This window comes from Doryrhamphus excisus, chromosome 15, assembly GCF_030265055.1.
Source record: "Doryrhamphus excisus isolate RoL2022-K1 chromosome 15, RoL_Dexc_1.0, whole genome shotgun sequence".
Lineage (NCBI taxonomy): Eukaryota > Metazoa > Chordata > Actinopteri > Syngnathiformes > Syngnathidae > Doryrhamphus > Doryrhamphus excisus.
The window spans coordinates 1,394,586-1,416,233 of record NC_080480.1 but is presented as its reverse complement, the minus strand read 5'-3'; the positions used below and the strand labels follow the sequence as shown (position 1 = coordinate 1,416,233).

The 21,648-nt window shown below is 42.5% G+C and overlaps 2 protein-coding genes across 3 annotated transcripts; both read right to left on the bottom strand.

The window, feature by feature from the left end:
- Positions 1-156: 156 nt before the first annotated feature.
- Positions 157-8,520, bottom strand: LOC131103147 (transmembrane protein 184B-like). 2 transcript variants are annotated; one of them, XM_058049159.1, is made up of 10 exons: positions 8,106-8,520; positions 6,670-6,900; positions 5,651-5,816; positions 4,026-4,116; positions 3,892-3,967; positions 3,718-3,809; positions 3,356-3,525; positions 3,084-3,278; positions 2,894-2,920; positions 157-2,117 (listed from the first exon to the last, which is right to left on the bottom strand). In XM_058049159.1, exons 2-10 carry the CDS (start codon positions 6,898-6,900, stop codon positions 1,888-1,890), a joined length of 1,278 nt encoding a protein of 425 aa, XP_057905142.1. In that variant the 5' UTR covers positions 8,106-8,520; the 3' UTR covers positions 157-1,887. The 2 variants fall into 2 exon arrangements, with proteins under 2 accessions (XP_057905142.1, XP_057905143.1); XM_058049160.1 differs by lacking the exon at positions 2,894-2,920.
- Positions 8,521-8,720: 200 nt separating this feature from the next.
- Positions 8,721-21,412, bottom strand: LOC131103429 (casein kinase I). The gene is made up of 11 exons (XM_058049717.1): positions 21,131-21,412; positions 16,101-16,191; positions 15,900-16,010; positions 15,680-15,828; positions 14,014-14,242; positions 12,485-12,655; positions 12,244-12,392; positions 11,970-12,165; positions 11,745-11,884; positions 10,335-10,402; positions 8,721-10,254 (listed from the first exon to the last, which is right to left on the bottom strand). Exons 2-10 carry the CDS (start codon positions 16,174-16,176, stop codon positions 10,370-10,372), a joined length of 1,254 nt encoding a protein of 417 aa, XP_057905700.1. The 5' UTR covers positions 16,177-16,191; positions 21,131-21,412; the 3' UTR covers positions 8,721-10,254; positions 10,335-10,369.
- Between the last annotated feature and the right edge of the window lie 236 nt (positions 21,413-21,648).

Genomic DNA, 21,648 nt, shown 5'->3' with positions numbered 1-21,648 from the left:
TAGACTGTCTCTGCCACATGCCAAACAACACGCTGGGAAAATAAAACTATAATACCATAAATAACATTTACAGCAGTAAAAAGAGATTATATTTGTTCCCTACAGGTCTTCATGGTGTAGTTTACATGTCAAAATATATGAAAAACATACTTTGTCCATACTTTGACTTTTATTTCATTTTCAACACTAACAGAACCCAACTGCATAAACATATTACATAACATGAGAAATATCCAAATAAGAATGTATACAACAGCAGGGATATATAAAAATGAAAATATTAAAACAAAGCACGATATGCAGCAATGCCATTTGAAGTCGTCGTCTTGAATATTTTTCAGTGCTTAAACTGTATTTACAACAATCTCTTCAATTAAAAAAAAAAAAAAATCCAATTCCACCTGAATCTAACTTCTTAAGTTTTTAAAGATGGTTAAAGAGCACTAAAGAGGCTATAAAAGCTTGAATAACAAATTATGGGCAGGTGGTGGTTTGAAAATGTTTTTTTGGATTTGTGATCAGAATTGGAATAAACGTTTGCACCCACGGGGTCCACATCGGTTCTGAATCTGTATCTGTTTTTTTTTTTTTTTTTGGTCTACATTCAATACTCGCTGTACATGGACTGGACTTTGCTTTACAATTGCATTACAGCTTGCATTCCCCACAACACTAACGCTCATTAGGAGGCGACGACGTCGGGTGCGTAGACTGCAGCGTTCCCACCATCCAACATGTAAGATTACAACCACAAGCGACATCTACACCGGCTGCTGTAAAACACAAATTGAACATCACCTTGTTAACAGAAGATTTTTTTTCAGTCATCTTTACTCTCTGCCATGCCTCGCATAAGCTGATTTGTCTGTCTGAACCCACCTCTTGTCTTTTTCTGACCGTGGCGGCGCTACCTTAGCAAACGGGGGGGCCAAGGCAGGCTGGATGTGGGTTGCATGCAATGACCTTAATTGTGGGATTACAGTTGGGAGCGCACCACAGCTGGGCAGCCGTGCAGCTTCGGTAAGCCGTGTGGGCGTTGTCCTTCTATCAATCTTACTGGCACACTCAAATCTCTCCCAAATCGGTTCCCTTTGGCGCTCCGCAGACGTCATTGAGTCACGCTATTATTTCTCTGGATATTGCATACAAGGCAACTGCAAAACATGGCCGAGAATACCATCAACGGCATTCCAACGTAATTCCAATAGCCTATAACAATTACCATAAATTTTATATTAAAATAAAGCCGCGACTCACTTGAATCGGAATCTGGTCTAAACTATTTGGCAAGGTTTTCGGCACAAGTTCAAATATAGAATCGACAAAGCCACCAAAAGTCAAAAGATGATGGCACTGACGCTCCGGCTCTACGTATACTTATCATCTAGCTTTATCTCAGAAGGTTTAAAGTGCAGCAATGCGGAGCTATACGTGAGCCATATAGCGGATCGGACACAATATGTCAATACGGATAGGCCTCTAGGACGTTAATACGAGTCACAACTGTACCGCCTAATGAGCGTATTATATAAACATCTCAGCTCGTCCCTGAACTACACTACCCTCTAAAAAGCCAGTGAAGCCCTCACCATTCAGCAACCATTTTATTATATCTTCTCAAGGTACGAGACTAAAGCAATGGAACAAGGATATACTTGATTTTAGCACAAATCATATATACTTTATTGTACTTTATTGTAGTATCATCCCTTGAGATGATATACTGTAATAAAAATGGCTGCTGAAATGTCAGTGTACTCACTTTTATGAGATGCCGTATATTTGACCTCTCACCATCACATAAGAATCTCAGCTAAACAACGTTAGCGTGTGACTTGTCTGCCATGGCTGATCAAATAAGGGCTACCGGAGCGAAGGGTTCACGTTTCAGAACTCGTCGTCAGAGCTGAGCAGCAGCGTCTTCTCGTTGTCCCCCCTGGTGCTGAGGTTACTGTGGCTGCGGGAGAGCGGTGGCCCCCCGCCTCTCTCCAGGGTGGACTGCTGGGTGTACTGCTGGTAGGCGGGGGAGAAGTTATGGATGGCGTCCTGGACCATGTCGCCTGGATTCATGGTCTCCTTCAGGCTGCTGGAGATGCTTTTCATTGGGGCACAGCGGCCTGGAGGCAAAGTGGGAGGGGACAATTTCAACGTGACGGACAGCGTTTGTGAACGCTACAAACGGATTAATCCCTCATCGATCGAAATTGGTTCTGGACAGTGATAAATGAATTTCCGCTAAGTAGGCTTCCTTATTTATAAATGGAATATTTTCATAATTTGGCCATAAAAAAACAGTTTATAGTCTTCAAAATATGTTTTGTTTACATTATTAGAGCCCTCTGTACATGAGATAACACCCCTATAGTCGCGTTTATACTCGTGTAATAAAACAATGCTGAGAGGGGGGGATTAGGGATTACCGGCCCTGATGTGAGATGGTTCAAAGATGCAATAAAGGCTTGTTGTTGAAGCAATCAGGTCTGGTGCTTGTGTGTCTCACCGGACAATACAGTAACATTACTGACACCTAGTGACTAGTGTAGAATACTACATATCATCAAAGCCATTCGTATGCTTGATAATGCTTAATTTAGGCTTAATTTAGCCAAATTAGCTTAAATGTGCATATTTTTAGACTAATAATAGTCCATATTCAAACATAAAACATATTAATATATTTTGAAAAACCGTGCCAGAATGAAGCGTGAGTGTCATAGATTTTCATATTTTCAGACTTGAACATGTTTTTAAATGAATGATTAAATTCCTGTCCACATAAAATGGTACATTAAAATGATTTTAATGATAATTAAAAGCCATATTTCCAGAATAGGGGACCTTTAACAGGAAGTGAGCATACACAGAGACAAAACAAAGCAGAGATTGGACCTACCGTACTGTCCATAGATTGGAAACGAGCCTTTCAATGCAGCACAGCAAGGAAGAGAAAAGACAAAAGTGGAATATTGAATTCAAAAAGCGAAGGACAGGCCAAAGAGGAAAATAGAAAAATAGTAAAAAAAGGAGGAAAGCAGACGGACGACAGGAGGACTGATCAAGCTTTGCATGCACACGGGACCAACCGTAGGAATCCAGTCTTTTGTCCATGTAGACCTTGTAGGTGAAGGCGTGGCGTAGAGCCACAGCAGCAAAGAACATCTCGATGCAGATGATGAAGTTCTGGTAACCAGCGGCAACGGTCCCCTCGCCCACTGAAATGTCGGCAGAGTTTATCTGCGGAATGGCGCCGCACATCTCCAGGATGGCCAAGAGCATTCCTGCATCGAAGAAGCCGAGTGGAGATTGAAGAACGGTAACAGGAAGTGCTGAATATCTACTACTGTGGCCTTCATACCTTGCCAGAACGACAAGAAGATGACAGACTTGACCATGAAGAACTTGAGCACGGGACTGTAGGGCACGAGGAGCTCTCTTGTGGCAAAGTAGAAGAGGAAAAGGGCGTAGAGCGACAGGCTGACGGAGATGTTGTAGATGATGGTCACGTACAGGTAGCCGCTGGCCACGCTGGAAGAGAAGCACACGTACAGGAAGCAGATAAGGTTGGTAAACTGTGGCTCGCCTCATTGATCCGGGGCATTTCATGGATTAAATCTGGACTGCTAGAAGACGTTTCATCGGTTCCATCAAGATAAAACCTCGGCTCTGTTGCTTTAGTCTGCTCTGACGGACTTTGACTTAGTTGTGGTGTAAACATACTTGAAATCGCCGTCTTTGTATTTCCCAAAGGCTTGAAGAATGACGGTGATGACGGCCATCAGCGGTTTGACCACACAGAACTGCAGAGTGGCCTGAGGAAAACGCAAGACGGCAATTAGATTTGTGCATTCCGATCAAATGTATACATTAGAGGACATATAAAGACACGCGTACCTGTTTGCAGAACCTGAGGAAGCCAATGGAGTAGGTCTTCCCCCACAGACAGCATGTCCCGTACACACAGCTGGACCTGAAGGGAAGTGCAGCGTTACACACAAGTGTTGACGCCGGCGACGGGCAGGACTTACTCGATGGGTTTGCCTCTGATTTCAGCCATGATGGCGCTCTCGCCTCCCAGATATTCATAGCACAGGCTGAGGAAGTTGTAGATGACGAAGGCTGTGGAGAACAAGTAAGTATTCATACTACTGGCGTGTGTACTTCAAATAGCAAGAAAAACGTTAGCTCAAAATGTTTCATCTGGTAGCACCACACTAGTACCAGCGTCTCCTATACGTTTATTATCATATTATAATGTATACGTGGCACCCGGCCATACATACATTTGGACTGCAGCAGCTTTGGCGCTACTTGTTTGCCACATACGAACATTCATTGGCTATCATCAGGATTCTGTCCAATCAGAAGCCTGAAAAAGCAACCCCAACTCGATCATGCATGACAATGTATCCGTTTATCGATGTACAGTCATCCTCTGCCAATTTTGCGGCTTCATTTCATCACGATTTTTCAAAAATATTAATACCTTAAATGTCCAAGTTCCTGGTACTGTGTTTACTATACTGGGTAATGTGTGACTGTGACTATAGGGGTGTTATTTCATGCCTAGAGGGCTCTAATAATGTTAAAACTATATTAAGATGGTCGTAAAAATCGTCTCCCACTGCACAAAAAACACACACGTTGACATTCCGCACACTTCCTACGACACAAACCAAGAATATCAATGAAAATTTCCATACAATTTTCCAAAAGCTCAGTTTTTTAGAACAAAAAACCCATGTTTACGTGGGGATGACTGGCCCAAATGTGTGCTTTTAAACGCCACAATTCCCCACAGATAGATTGCGGTCCTGTGGGAAACAGTAGTAGTACTAGTAGTACTAGCAAGGTTCTTCAACATTTGCAGTGTAAAGCTGACATAAATTATATATATAAGTCAAAACACCCCACTAAAATGTATGTAAATGATTCAAATAACCAAACTCTTATCATCGGGCCCTCTTTAATGTATAAGCCCACTGATGCATGAATGCAGGCAGCGTTATGAAATCCACACATGCACAAATAAATCCCACGGGCAGGAGAGTTATGACGTAGTGGGAGGTGCAGCTTAACTATCATGACCCCGCAGTTGGCGTTTTGGTGACTTCCTCTTTACGGGGCAGTGATCGTCCATCCCGTTCGTTGAGTTCCGATGCAAACGCATCCAAATTGATGATAGAACGTTGAAAAGGACGGACAATGACATAAGCGGCGTGTTACGTAACTCTCGTCATTCTCAAATTCTACAAGTATGCAAAGCAAATCCTGAGAACGTAGCCGCGCTATTGACCGGCAGGCTTACAATTTGAAGCCCCTTCAGTCTTCCTGTGGATTTGCTGAGTTTCACGCGGTTGCTAGGAAACAAGTTAGCCCTCAACTGCAATCTGCAAAACGTTGCAAAGAAATGATAATAAGGCTGAAACCTTTGCGTATGAACTGTACACAGTGAAAGGCCATTTGGCACTGCCATGCTTTCGTTCTCACACCGTTTGTCTACGGGGAGCTAAAAACATGCACTCAGAAACGCAACACTCGCACGTCTCTGCACGGCGGTACCGGCGAGCATTGGCATCGTATACTAATCCCGCCCGGAAGCAAAATAGAGTCGTTTATCATGTGAAGGCACGCCGCTTCTCGAGCCACTCACCTTCGTAACAGTCTCGAACTGTGTCAAAGTACACGTAGTACTCCTCATTGGTGAAGAAGAGAAGGCTGAGCCAGGAGTCGAAGGCGTAGATGGGGACTATGAAGAGAATCCTCACTATGTGGCGCTGCTCATTTGGAGAGCTGTAGTAACGTAGGTGCATGTAGATCTGGAATTGATGGCAATTGTGCAAGTTATGATATCAGCTGAAAGCAACAAGGGCGAATTTACCTTCGAGATTTGACTTGACAGACAAGGATACTATTTGTAGTTTTCTCTGTTTGCAATACAAATTTGTGGCAACACACACGCTCACATTACAAGCGTAATAAAGAACACTCATTTGCACAAGCAATTAAAGGGTACAAATGACAAAATTAGCACCTCCATAATGATCAATGAGAGTAGTTGCCTCTCTGCAAGGGTTGTGCGTGTGTGCGGGTGGTGGGGGCGTGTTTTGGGTAACTGATACTTGGCTTTCATCACTTCTATTGAAAAGTAGCAGACAGCAGGGTGGGCCCGCTCTGTCTGTGCCGTCCGGCTCCTTTCAAAGGGTACAATGTTCCACCTATCACCTTTCCCGGATTGTAAACAGACACACACCTTTGGTTTAAAAAAAAAAAAAAAAAAAGATGGCGCCTCAACCCCACCCTTGTAAGACCGATAGAGGAGCTGAGATGCACACTTAGTCAACATGGTCACCAGCTGCTGCCCGAGTGAAAGAAGATCCTCTCTACATGAGCTGAAGCAGCAAACAACCAAGTTAATGTTACTTAACATTTGCGTAACACGAGATCCCGCACGGCGTCGCTGTCACTGAACCGACGTGCCACCAAATGTGTAGCTAATATGGCTGACACGCAACATGAGACGATTCTTTGTTCATTCACACACCCAAGATTAATGTTCAAACCGGCATGGTTTTGGTTCCATGAGAGCGGCCCGCTTTATCCACCGTGCAGGACACCATGACACAATCAGTGCGTGAGCACTCTTACAAGACAAGATGGACGTCTTATTACCTGGTGACAGGTGATGAGCAGCGCCGTCCAAACAAAAAACCCTGATATGGTTTGGGCAGTGGAGGTCATGAGGAAAATAGGCTGATCCGGCGTGACCACGGGGGCTTCCGGTATCCAGGAGGAGTTGGACCCCCGGGGGGCCATGGTGGCAGGGCCCCTGGGTGCAAGGCCTGCTGGAGAATCATTAACCAGCCTCTTTGACAGGGGAACGTCCCGCCAAAGCTGACTCATCTAGATGGGGACAGAAGGGAAGATACCTTTGAATTAAAAATATTTATGGCACTCGTGGCGTGAGAATATGCCGGAAAACCTCTGCCGTCTGAAAAAACATTCATTTGAACAAAAAGTACAACGAAAAAAAATATGACAAACTGTCCCAAAACAATATTATTATTATCAACAATACAGCACTTCCTTTCATAGGTCATCTTTCATTCCGTAAAATTGTGGAATCGTACTGTCTGTCAAACATTTGCAGCATTCCTTGAAATGCTTGGCTATTAAAGAGCAGCATTTCATTTGCCGTGACTTTCTGTGAACACACACAATTTTCTGCTGTTTGCCGACCAAACGTCTCAATGAGTGTTGACTGTCAAGTTCAACAAGCTTCAATAATCCAATTATACGTTCAATTCATAATTTATGATGATTTCACATTGGTTTCTGTCATGTAAAACTACAATTATTGTGTATAAATATTATTTTTCTTAATATTTCAGGCGTGTGGAACAAATTAATAGGATTTACATGATTTCTTGGAAATTATATTATTTGATTTCTTAACAATTCTATGCAGCACTACAATTTCTAGTGAAACAACATAGTACTGCGATGACATTTTATAATGAATACAAAATCATTAGATTACACAGTATGAATGAAGTACCAGCTGTGTGAATTCCGGGATTGAAATGATATCATCGCTGACTGAGAAATATCCTTTCTCCTTCCTCTCTTCATGTTTTTGAGCATGACTCACGCTGCATATGGCACATATTGCAATAGTCACTATTCTATATTAAGAACATTGCAAACACCTTTAAGGTTAAACAGCAAATAGAGTGTTGGGAAATTTGTCATTTTTAGAATCGACAACAAAAACAAACTGTGTAGTGAGGCCTGGGCAACATTTGAATGATTATTTGTATTGTATGTAAAGAGTAGAGTTCCATATGAATGAAAATGTACATAATGTAAGGCCCATTATGTCCCTGCCTCATACAATGGTTCCTCCTACTGTGCACTGACCAGAAAGGACTCATTTATTGATGTTTGGCTGCCATCGGTAGCCTTTATGACATACACTGTAATGCCCGCCCCCCTCGCCTGCAGGCATATGTTGACCTGTCAATCATATGGTAACGACGACAAACACGGCTTCGCGGGCATTGACTCGAATATAGCAGATATTAAAAATATTGTCAAATTGTACTCACCTCCTCTGCAGTTGTCTGGTCTGCGGCACAGTTTTGGTTCCAAACATCAATTTAGCTCATTTCCAGGCGGTTACACTCGTTTTGAAGAGAAGTAGCTAATATGACATAGTCCAATCTCTGTATTGCCACTTTAACAACACATTTTCCTCCTTGGTGAAGGTAGCTGGAGGCTAACTACGGCTAGCTAGCGTTAGCTTGCCTTTTCAGTCCTGTTGTGCTAGCTTGATGCTTTTACAGATTTAAGTCAGAATCGTTTAAAGAAGTCAGGTTACGACAGGCCCCGTACTGAAAATAAGCGTAAAATCACAAATAAAACGAAAAATATCTTGCGATTTCCTTTCGAAAGAGGACACGCCAGATGCCGTTATTCGTCCACATCCCAGTTGACTGGACCACCAGTAGCTGCAAGCAGTGCTGATGTTGGCGCATGCGCATTGGCTTTTACTCAGGCCACGTATTACACTACAGCAGGTGATGCTGTTGTCTTCATACTGGAAATATATATATATTTTTAATCATGTATTGTGCAGTAAACCACACGTGATCAGGTAAAAAAATATAAATAAAGCAAGATTGTGAGATCCGGTTTTATTACTTCATAAAATATACACAAATACTGTTGTAAATAAAGTGTTAAAGAACTGTACAAGATATCAGTACACAATACATGAAGTGAAATTCTGTCACCTTAACCTATATAATACCCCCCCACCCCCCAAACACACTCGCACATATACAACAGTTACAATGCCACTGGGTCATGGTGGCCTGTACAAAGGTAATTACACGCAGTACCAAGCTATTTACACATCCCTGCAATTGAGTCGGTTAGGTTGATCTGAATGACATCATTAAGGTCACAGGAGGTTAAAAACTAAATTAAAAAAAGGGACACCAAGGGTAGACATATTTCTGCAGGGGGGGGGATGTACAAAGCCCTGTGTTGAGAGGATTTGAAGGAAAGTGAAGTTACATCTGGTGACTGACAGGAAGGTAAATAACAAATAGGATCAAAGTAGTTTCACTTAAATAGCTGAGAGAGAGAGAGGTCTCCAAACACACAAAATGAACCTTGCACTCTTATCAGGGATTACACTCACACTCCAAATCCTTACACACACACACACACACCCACACTCTCTTTTATGACCCAGTTGGCAGAGCAACATTGATGTCCAAAATGTAGTACTTTCATTTATTTAAAATTCAGAACCCCTCCCAAATTTAAGTCATTAGTTTGTGTTTTCCTACTTTACATCTTCAAAACAAAAACACACATTTTGGCTTTACATCAAAAAAATAAAAAAATATTTACAGTGATGTAAACGTTTAAAAAAAGAAACAAAGGACCCCCCTCCCCATAAAAGTCATCCCTAATGGAGTCAGCCAACCCCCCCCTATGATTTTTTTTTTTTTAAAGTAACATTTAACATTAAGATTTAAAAAAGCAAAACTGCCGCCATTCTTTGATAGTCCAACTGGGGTGTCATGGTGTCTGGTCCAGTACAATGGTGGTTTTTCCTGAGGACCTCGCCTTAGGACCTTAGGACCTGGGAGTGTGTTGTTGACACAACTACCTTAACAACTTGTGTTACAGAAAATAGAGCACTCACATACATAAACAAACAAGTCAGAACAGGCAAAGCTATGTATGTGTACTGGTTGGTTTTGGTGGCTGGAATTTAAGGGACAGTAAATCACACGGTGGATGAAGGGCTGGATGCAAATCACCAGGGAAAAAAAAAAAAATCAAAAATAAAACATTTTATCCGTCTTTCAAATCACTACCCTCTCCCGTTATTTACCAAAAAGGTTTGTGTTTAAATGAGAGGCTACATTTCTACTAAGACGACACTTAAAAAGGGAGTTGATGTTTGAACGTTCACATCCTTTGACCCAGCAGTTCCCCTAATTCCTTGTCGGGGGAATATTTTAGGAGGAGGGGGCGAGGTTTGCTTTTTGCATCGATGTAGTGATGATCCAGGGATTCACAGAGAGGGTCCCTAAAAAGACTGGATGCTGGGTACGATAAAAATCTCTGGATGCGTTTGGGATTTGCTGTACTTCTCTCCCATGTGTCCGTTGGCATCAATCTTTTCATAAGCAAAAGTAAAAATGAAACCCGGAGCGACAAAAACACCTTGAAGCCCTGCAACAATAAGGTATCACGAGTCAGTAATAGGCGGCGTGCTTATGTAATTAGTATGTCAATTAAGCGGGGAAACTCACCTGTCAATTTCATGTGCATGCCGAGCCAAAGACTTCTACTTCCCCATGTGCTCGAATGGCACGCTGACCTGAAAGACAAGAGAGTAGATATTTACTCTTACTTTAAATGTTTACTATGTCCACTTCTATAAATAGTACTTCGCTAAAGTCAGCATACACCTTACAATGGTGTCATTTGCAGTACAGTACATGTTCTGAAACAACAACAAGACGATGACCCACATTTCAGAAATCTTTAAAATCAAACTTTTTTTTTTTCTATTTAAAAAGGGATTGTTTGCAACACAACATCTCGCTCATCTCCAGCAGATATCTGAATCTGTGTCAGACGGACGGTGTTCCTTCCCCTCCTGCTCCAGCTGAACAAGAAACAAGGCATGCAAGAAACAGGCAAAGGTGCATTCACAAGCACTCCTATCATATAGAGGATCTTTGACTAGTTTTTTTTGCAGAATGTTTCTTAAAAACAGCAGTGCTTATGTCAAATATAGGATATTTGACTAAAAAAAAACACAACAGAGCGCTCTTGTTGTATAGAGGATCTTTGAGAAACATTTTCTTTACAGTACGGCCCATAAAAACAGCAGGGCACTCCTGTCATATAGAGGATCTTTGACTAGCCTTTCTGCAGTCGGACTTAAAAATAGCAGAGCATTCTTGTCTATAGACAATCTATGTATCGCATTTTTTTTTAGTACAATCCTAAAAATCAGCCAAGCTCTCCTGTCATAAAGAGGATCTTTGACTAGTGTTTTTGCAGAATGGTTCTTAAAAACAGCACAGTGCTCATGTCATGTCATAGAGGATCTTTGACAGGTGTTTTTGGAATATGTTATTACATGCAGTTTTTCCATGTACCTTAATTGAGTTTGGGTATTTACATTATTATCCCTGTACCCACTCATTTAGAGTAGTCAGTGTACCACTTGTATAGAAGTATCAGTTCACTCTCCACTAAAAATGACTTAACACAGCGCTATTGATGTCCAACGTGTATTATAGTACAGCTGAAGGTGATTGGGTCGCCAAGCAGGTTTATCTCCAGAACCCACCCCAATTGAGCCCCAGTGGGGACATCCTCAAGTGAAAGGTAGCGGTACTTTCAGCAGCTCGGTGATACGATGGAGGAGTGGAAGCCAACTCCAATGAATTCCATGACCTAGTGCTGTGATGTAATAACGGTGCTCACACCAAATATTGACACTACGGCTGCAATTTGGACAAGTTTACTGTCAAGTGTCGGCACCGGTGTTGCCAGCTATTTGACTTCAACTGGTGCGTAAAGAGTTATTTTTAGGGGACAGTAAACCTAGCAGCGGTGTACTTATGTTACAGTACTATATTTCCCTCCGAAGTACGTGGTGGTGCAAGGGACCTGGCAAGCCAAAGTGATAGTGAGCGTTTTCCCACCTGTGACGTAGAAATCCTGGATTGGTCGTGACGGGCTGTGAGATCAGAGGACGAGACGTTAGCGGGAGCCCCGCGGTGGAGCCGCATGCTCACCTTCCTCTCCCTCTCTGCACGAGAGATGGCACGAGGTGATGTGTTTCCTGGAATCACGTATTAAGATATATATTAAGATATATCAGCATGTAAAAACCTTGGATATGATTTGTCATTCGGTGACCAACTTACCAGATTGCTGGACCCGTGAGGCAGGGTTAGAGACCGCCTGTTCTGGTCCATTTCGGACTCTGCTGGCAGGGCCGGGGTTGGGACCAGGGGGGAGGCCCCGTGCTGCAGAACCCCTGGGCGCAACACCGATCCGATCTTCCCTCTCATCTCCAGTCCTCCTTTCCCGGTCCCCATCTTCAGTTGTCCGAGTGGCCCCCTGTGGCACAACATTAGCATGTTGTAATAGTATTCTATTTCAATTAGAACTTCAATTAGAAAGACTTGATCAACTTACAAACTTGAGCATATTCCAGTCAAAGACATAATCGTAGGAGAAGCCCTGCCGGTGGAAGAGATTTCTGAAGAGCTGTCGCAGGTAGGAGTAATCTGGCTTGTCATCAAATCTCAGTGATCGGCAGAAGTTCAGGTATGTGGAGAACTCGGCTGAAAAAGAATGAAGAAAAAAAAAAAAAAGGTCATGTGGGCAGCTTTAAAAAAAAAAAAACAATATAATGACCAAAAATAGCATCACTCACAAGGGTATCCTTTGCAAAGAACTTCAATGGGTGTGGACATTTTCTTCTCGCTGATTCGTTCGTACTTCTGTCTCTTAGTAGCAGCCTTGAGGCCTTGCCAGGGTAAGGACCCGAGGTTGAAGTACATGAGGACGTAGCCAAGGGACTCCAGGTCATCACGTCTGGACTGTTCTGTAAACAGTTAGAACTGGTTAGCGCTGCAATAGAAAGGGACTCTTTACGTGACGGCCATTTTGGTCAATGGAAGACTACTTTGGAAAAAATAAAAAAAAGCATGTCCACATAGTATATCATCCATTTATAAATGACGGGGCCCAAGTCAGGTTTTATGACTGCTATTTGTTTTCTGTCGCAGTTGGTAAGCGGATTTGACTGGGGACATCAAAGGTAGTTGGGACTGCAAGGTAGGCGTGTACAATTCTAGCAGGAAGTAGCATTTTCATAAAAGGATGGACAAGTCAAGTACAGTTGGAACTGTGCCACAAGAAGTTAAAGAAATAAACACTTTTGAGGATATGATGTAACAACGGCAACAGCATCAGCAGACCGGTGGCATGGGTAATTCCTTTTAAGGCTTGTAAAAACTGCTCCTTTTAGTTAGCTTTTAGCACGGCGTGGAAACACGTGGGCCAGATTCATTTCCATGAGGGGGGGGGGGGGGGGGGGGGGTTGGGATGCCCGCACAGAGCCACAGTTGTGTTGTGGTTGTTGAACTTTTGAGTTACGTTTGACCTAAAAGGTGTAAACTAAGAACACACCCACACTGCACTGCTTCGACCTGACTGTGGCTTATTTGTTTGTTTTATTGTGCAACTTGCAGGGGCGTGGTGGTGGTGGGGGTGGGGGGGTTATATTAATTATAGCATGTGCCAGTGAGAAAATGCGGTGACCTTACGCTTTGACTTTGCGGATTTATTTAAAGTCTTTCTATTTTTCCCCCCCATTGATGCAAGGTGGCTGCTATGGTTAATTCATAACCAGGAACCATAATGAGACCACCCCCCCCCCCCCTTCCACGTTGACTTGATCGGCAAACTGCACCACTTCATCACCACATGGACACCAAACCAGGAAAAGGTAGCAGCAGCTAGAAATTCCTGAAGTTCTTGTTTGAAGGTTAGAGGCATAAAAAGTCTTGTTATTAACCCTTTGCATGCCAATATGACCGAGTTGGCTGGCGATTAAACTGCGATTAAAGCCATAAATCAAGGTTGCGCTGCAACGCATCCATACCTTCAAGTGTGTTTTACTGAATAATTATTACAGAGTGGAATTCTGAAGGCTGGAGACGATGCCTGTTTCATTACATCTATTGTAGTAATTGTACAGCCCGAGGATATACTAGTACACACCAGCCTCCATGACTGACAGACAATCTACTTGTATGCCTGCCAAGTAAAAATGAGCGAACAGGCGTCCACCATTTTAACAGTTATGCAGCACACGCTGCTAGGCCTCAGTAAACAATGTCCTCGGCAAATGACCCCCAAATCAGGTTAGGGCCTAAGCACCGTGCGCTCCTTCCTTACCAATTCCGAGATGCGTGTTGATGGACGCATATCGCGCCGTGCCCGTCAGGTTCTTGTTCTCCCTGTAGGGGATGTGCTGGTGTGTGCGGGCGTCACGGTACTTTTTGGCCAGCCCAAAGTCGATGATGTAGACGAGGTTGCCCTTCTTGCCGAGCCCCATCAAGAAGTTGTCTGGCTTCACATCGCGGTGGATGAAATTCTTGGAGTGGATGTACTCAATACGACTTATCTACGAAAAGACGGAGACAAAGGAATCGAATACATTTAAAGTAGTGACTCGAGTATATGATCACAAAAATCCTTCACTTTATACTGAAATACAGTAGCAGATCTCAGTACATTGCTCAAAACCACAGTGTACCTCATTAGACAGCAGTATCTGCATTTTGCTTTTTCTTTGGCCTTTTGTGGCTTTAAATTAGTGATTAATTTGTTACAACTGAACAATACCGGATCCTCTTGACCGATCAGATAAAGAAGGTAATCAATGGAGGTCAACAGGACATTTGGCAACACAATCTAAAGCAGGGGTCTCAAATATGTGGCCCGCAGGACACTAGTTTGAGGCCCGCGCCTTGATATGAAGGTTTAATGTTAGTATGGACATGGATGCTGTATGGTATCATGTACCCAGAAAAAATTATTACGTTTGATTAATGTTCATGTTAAAGGTTAAATAACTGTTAATAGTTATCCTCCCTATCCGTGTGGAAGTGGTGCATTCAAATGTGCGTTCCTGGAAACATTTGGGAAAGAAAGCCAGGAAAACTGCAGCGTTATATAAATAGAGAACAATCAAACACAGAGGTACGGTATTGTTCGGGTTGGTTTAAAGCAGGGATCTCAAACATGCGGCCCGCGGGGCAAATGTGGCCCGCAGGACACTAGTTTGAGGCCCCCGCCTTGATATGAAAGTTTAACGTTCTTGCGGCCCGCGCAAGTTTGATATGGATGCTGTATGGTATCATGTACCCAGAAAAAATTATTACGTTTGATTAATGTTCATGTTAAAGGTTAAATAACTGTTAATAGTTATCCTCCCTATCCGTGTGGAAGTGGTAAGTTTTTGGCTATTTAAGTTTAAAGGAAATAACTTGAAGGCTACCGTTTAGGTCGCTAGCTCTCTCGTTTGCGAGTTAGCATGTGTCTCAAGACCCTGCAGTTGCGCAATATGTTGTAAATAAAAAGAGTATAAATGTGACTATAGTCGTGTTTTGTCATGTCTACAGGGCTCTAATAATGTTTTGTTAATTTTAATCTGAAAAAATAATTTGTCTACCCACCAACTATATGTGGTTTCTTAAGTTTTTATTATTTGCCGTTTTATTATTATTATTATTATTATTATTATATTTATTACTGATTGATTGATTTTCTTTATTCTTGATTTGTTTATTTATTTTTCATCTTATTTTAGCTTTTCTTGTAGAAAATCAAAACCAAAGCAAAGTTTATTCATTTTTCTGTTTTTAATAAATGCGTTTTTGTTTTTTTTTGAAAACCTGATGCGGCCCGGTCTCGCCCAGACCCTAGCTCCAGTGGCCCCCAAGTAAATTGAGTTTGAGACCCCTGATCTCAAACTGAAGAAAAGTAGCCTGCCTAGTCGTGCACACGACTCAGTGACATCATAAATCATAAATACTGCGTATTCTTTTGAAAGGGGTACCATTTGGTCGGCCAGGAGCAGCACGGTCTTGAGGCTGAACTTGCGTGAGCAGAAGTTGAAAAGATCCTCCAGACTGGGGCCCAGAAGCTCCATCACCATGACGTTGTAGTCTCCTTCTGCACCGCACCACTTTATCGATGGAATGCCCACTGGAGGGAGGAAATACACATTTTGTATGATATTATGCTTGGGTGTTATTGTTAAAATATGTCGTTAGTACCTCCTCCTTGCATCATCTTGTAGAACTTGCTCTCAATGTGTAACTGTGGGTGTTTGGTCTTCACGCATTCAAGCTTGATGGCTACCTCTTCACCAGTGGCAATGTTAGCACCTGGAGAGAATTTTAAAAAAATATTAAAATCCACGGGAGGCTTAAAAAACAAAAATTTGAAATGAAATATTGGAACAATATTCAACTTACCAAGGTAAATGTCTCCGAAGGAACCACTTCCTATCTTCCGCCCGAGCCGATACTTGTTCCCCACTCTCAGCTCCATGATCGCAGGCAGTCACTATCGTTTACAGACACAACACACACACATTAGCATAACAAACGGGCCAACTTTCTGTTGTCAGTACAGCGAGGCTCCCCTATAATTAAGTGGCGGAGCGAAGCGGACGGACGCGTCAGTCAGATGCTCGCCATCCCGTTCAATGACAGACGCATTGATCAGAGCGGAGTTGGTTAGTGTGGGGAAAAGGAGCCGGGCTAGCTGATCGGCAAACAGCTGTCTGGCCTCCAGTCATGCACAAATAGATTTGTAGGGTCGCTAGGCGGGGGTAGCTAGTTGCAGTGAGATCAGCAAAAACACGGAGGGGAGGGGAAAGGGAAAGAAATGTGGGCTCGGCAGAATTCAGCATTGCCATTTGGAAGAGACGTTGAGAGGGAGGGAGAAAAAAAAAAAAAAAAAAAAAAAAAAGAGAGTAGGACTGTGGAGACTTGGCGCAAGAAGAAATGTGGTGGGTTCCGTTAACGGCATGCGATGCCGGAGCGGGATCATCATTTATTCACAGCGCTCCACCACGCCACATTTCTCAGCCACTGTGAAAGCAAGACTAAGCGCCGTACCAACGAGAGAGGGGCGGCAGCAGCCACTGTGGCTTAATCAGTGTCAAGGCCTTTACACGATTCTGTGCAATGAACTCCAGAGCCCTGCCGGGGGGAGCGTCTATCTGCACACAGCGTGACTTTATCAAGGAGATTTGCTTCCTCGCCCCCCACGCTTTGCATGACTGAAACTAACTGTGCCTTATATAGAAACGGGAGGGTGTGTTGACTTGGTCCAAATGTGGCACTGCTGCACCTTCAAAAATACACTTCCAGTCAGGCACGGGGGGCTTTTGGACCACTTCGGGACAACAGCGCAAGGCCGTTTTATGTCAAATTGACATTGTTCGAAATCTTCACCCCCTTCCCTGTGATGCATTATGCAGCGTGCTCTTATTCAATTTGCATTGCACAGCAGCAAGAGTACAGAATAGCAGTACAAAATACACAATATAGAAAAATAAATATAAACAACCCAAGTATTAACAAAATCAACAGTTTTTCCCCAGAGTTATATACAATACAGTATGTAGATAATATGAAACGAGATGAGATATATGACCAGTCTATACACTGAGGTCTTGCTAGTGAGTTAATATGAGGCATTATGGAAATACAGTAAACCTCGGATATATCGGATTCAATTGTTCCCACTGGTTTTGTCCGATATAAGCGAAATCCGTTATATGCGTATACCGGAAAATGTCCGTTTTACGCATATATGGGATTTATATCCGGTATATGCGTAAATGGGATTTTATCCGTTATAAAAAGGCACTTCCTTGACTATGTTTCCAATGTACCTGGACGCGCAGGCAACGCTGCAAACGCTGCAAATGACGTCGTATAGCGGCCTGTCACGATTCGGCGAATCGGAGCGCCACAATGCGGCCATCCGATATATGCGAGGGAAATTTCATGGAAATGCATTGGAACGGGACTGGAGATTTTGTCCGAAATAGGCGAAATCCGTTATAAAAAATCCGATATATGCAATGAATTTTTATTGGAAATGCATTACAGAAAAATCGGTTCTTTTTTATCTGTCCGTTGTGAGCGAATTACCGATATATCCGAGGTTTACTGTACTTCACATAGAACTTAGTACATTGCATTTAGAGTCCTTAATATTGCCTGGTACCTGATCTTTGTAAACTGTGATAAACATTCCCACTGTGTGTTACAGGTCACATGTAATAAATCTCATTAATAATTATTTTATAACATACAGAGGGACAAAAATGGGCACACTTTAGTGTACAGCGTTTCTTTTTATGAAAGCAAGTGTGTGCCCAACCTCTGTTATCCCTTCTATTAGTCCAGTTACCTATTAAACCAGGAAGGCAAAGGCTCTGGTTTCTCCTCGGCGCCATCAATGGCCATGACTCCTGCTAATCACCTGGACTGAACAGGATTTGTTTACCAAGTAGACGCCCGGCGAGGCGAGGCGGGGCGGGGAGGCACACTCCCCCGTCCCTCACTTTAATGTGTACCGTGTGGGGAAAAGGATACGCCTCTACCGAAACGATCACATGAGTAATGCATGTACAGTAACAACCCTAACGGTACAATTGATGTATGATTTTAGATATTTAAATACACGTCATAATATCACATTACATATGAATGCAAACCGTCTTAATTGGGTATCGCATTATGGAAGGGCATATATCATCGTTAAGCAAAACGGAGACAGAGTGAGTCTTTTTTGTCAGCCATACAGTCGCTTTGTTTCAGTGGGTGGAGGCGGGACCGGTACCATACACACAGAGAGCAGAAGCGTAACATAGTAGAAAATTATATTAGACTGCAATATATTGTCATATTTTTTTTAAATTAAAAGTAAAGCTAGAATCTCCAATCTTGTCTCGTGACACCCACTCATATAATCACGTGTGCCTTATTAAAAACCATTCAAGCCCAAATCTGACATTACAAAGGGTCCAAAAAAACACCAGATGACCCAACATGTTTAAAAAGTGAAGCCACAATCACAATCCCCCCCCCCCCCCATCCCCCACCTGTCTTGCTAAAGGGAAAACAACCTGCCTTTGTGGAGGTGATAGATTAGGGTTCATAAAAGGTTAGGTTTCATTACACCAAAAGGGTGTCTTCGTGGTCTGCAGCGACGGATCTGATTTAGCAAGAACATTTTTCACCAAGTGACACAATAAGTGGCGTAATCCAATTACTTGGTACAGGATCAGTGACAGCCTGGTTGAGATCAAATCCATCTGGTTTTCATTTGAATTTGGCTCTCACTTGGCCAAGCACAATATAGTCTAAATGATGCCTGTGTAATGATGCTACAACAATAATAACCAAGCAGCAGGACGCTAAACCTCGGTTTGCAGCAAAAAAAAAAAAAAAAAAATCACACCAAAATTTTGCCTCGGTCCTCGTACAAAATTACACATAGTAAATTGTTGCATTTTAAAATATTGTTCAGCCATCTTAGATCACACACCTATCCATAAACGTCACATACTTAGTTTACACAACACAACACATTCATGTTTCTAACTCAAACAACAACAAGCTTCGTCCTGGTGGAAAAAAAAAGACAAAGCTAGCAAGCTAACATTGCAAAAAAAGGGGAAATGATCCAAGATACTGAGAAGTTGTTGCTGGTTTGGACGCCGTCCATCACTTCCCTCGCCTCCGCCCTCATCGTCTTTGCCAATAATAAATGTTCATTAACTTCAATTAATCTTTATAAAATGTTTTTTTTTTTGGTGCTTGGAACAGATTACATGACCCCCTCAATAAGTTCCGTTTCAATCCATCACTGCTTTTCCAAAATATGCTAATAAACCATAGCCGTGTAAGAAAAATGTACACATTTTAAGCCCAAATGAAGTATTCAAGCATGAAAATGTCAAAATGATATAAAACATAAATGTAAGGCATTCAGAAGATGCATTCAAAGATGATACGTAGTACTCTATAGTGGTCAGTATAGTTCCACTGAAGACAGTAGCCACCGCATTATGTCTATATTATGTCTTACTTTTTCTTATTATGTCCACTATATTGGGTAATGCAAGTGTAAAGGTGACTATAGGGGTGTTATTTCATATCTGCTTTGCTCTAATGTTAAAAAAAACAGATTTAGAAGGTTGTTAACAGGTTTGTAAATGTGACTATAGGGGTGTTATTTCATATCTACAGAGCTCTAATGTTAAAAAACAGATTTAGAAGGTTGTTAAATGAGTTTTCCATGATCCAAATAGGAAAATATACTAATATCAATATTATAGCAATTAACCAAGATAAACTACAGCTTGCTGTAATTGGATTTACATGATTTCCTTGGAGAAAATTGCTCATTTTTGGTACTTTTGGAACAGAATTATCAGGAAAACTAGTAGTGAAGTATGTGGTACCTCTTATTATTACCATTTGCAATGATGTGGAATTGCACTGCATAATACTAAGTACTGCATGTAGTAGTTGAAGGGTATGGGCAAGGAAAACTAACAAAAACAGAACACTTGGAAAAGCTGAACATGACTGGGGTTTGTATAAGGGCATTATGAGACGGCATAAAGGGTGGAACATTGACTGCATCATGTGCTATCATGGAAGTCATCACCAGGACAATGGCTAGGGTTACTACTCAGTGTGGGCTGGCTGATCAGATGATGCTCCAAACCAGGTTGGAGTTCTTCATGTCCATTCCTACATCCTTAAGTAAGCAGGCACAATTTATTAAAAAAAAAAAACAAAAAGCAAGTGTCACAGCCCCAAAGCCAGGGGATTTCACAATCACGAATGAAAAACAGCACCGCAACGCCTCTCACACAGCTGTCATTCCGTCAACTTGCTTCCCAACTCGACAACAGCCCGGAGCACTTCAACAACAGCGGATTCATGGTCAAACATATCGACGTTCCAAAACCGGAGCCACGATTTTCTTCCGTACTTTGCAGCGTTTGCGATTTTTAGGAGGAGCAACTCGGCTGTGCTCGTCAAGGGTTGAAACAACCAAGCGTAAAAGCTGACGTTTTGTCAAATCTTCCACTTCCTTGGCGTGGCCACAAAGTGGAAATAACACATTTAGATGCTAATTCGTGTTAAAAACCAAGTCTCGGTGTTACATTGTTAGCTATGAACACTGAGCTAACGTTACTAGAAGTGGATTAGCCGAAACCCGAACACCAACTATTTTACGATTTCCCACATTAAAAATAATATTTAGGTTCGAAACATTCAGTAATAAATCCACATTGTGTGTTTTTCTACATAAAACCGCACCCATTCTTATGCTCGACTATTCCATGTTGATAGACCTGGCTATCTGCTCGTCCCCTCCCCCTATGTTGCTAAGCCGTGAATAGTACACTCTGTATCGGCCAAATCGGGTCCCTTTCCCCCCTGGTTTCCCCGGTTCCAAAACCCACCTCACAGCCGATATTGGACTCGTATGAGAGCTGGTTCTGTGAAGATTCTGTTCCGATGGTTGTCAGGCGGATAGGAGCCTTGGTAGAGGAGGATGGGAGCGGATTCTCGCGGCGCTCATTCCCCCAGCTCTTAGCTCTGTCGTCGGCTGCGCTCCGTGTTGATAGTCCCTGAGAAGCTCCGGTGGCACTGACGGCCGTCCTCCACGAGTCTGTCTCCCCCTCTCGTTACTTAAGCGTCGATGATGTCATTCTCCGGATGTCAATGCACTGGTATTTAAGGAACAACGCACACATTTTACCCCTTTACACACCAACTCACATCAATTGTGCTTTGCGTAATTGCAGTCGTGTCGACGTGAACCTACACGTGTGCTTTGCATGTGTTTCTTTGTAAATGTCGCAAAAAATTATTTCCATCTGTAATCAATAAATTCCATCCCTTAGGACAAAGGGTAGGGAAACTGCGGCTCCGGAGCCAGAGGTGGCTCTCAGACATTTCTAAACATGATAAAACGTGT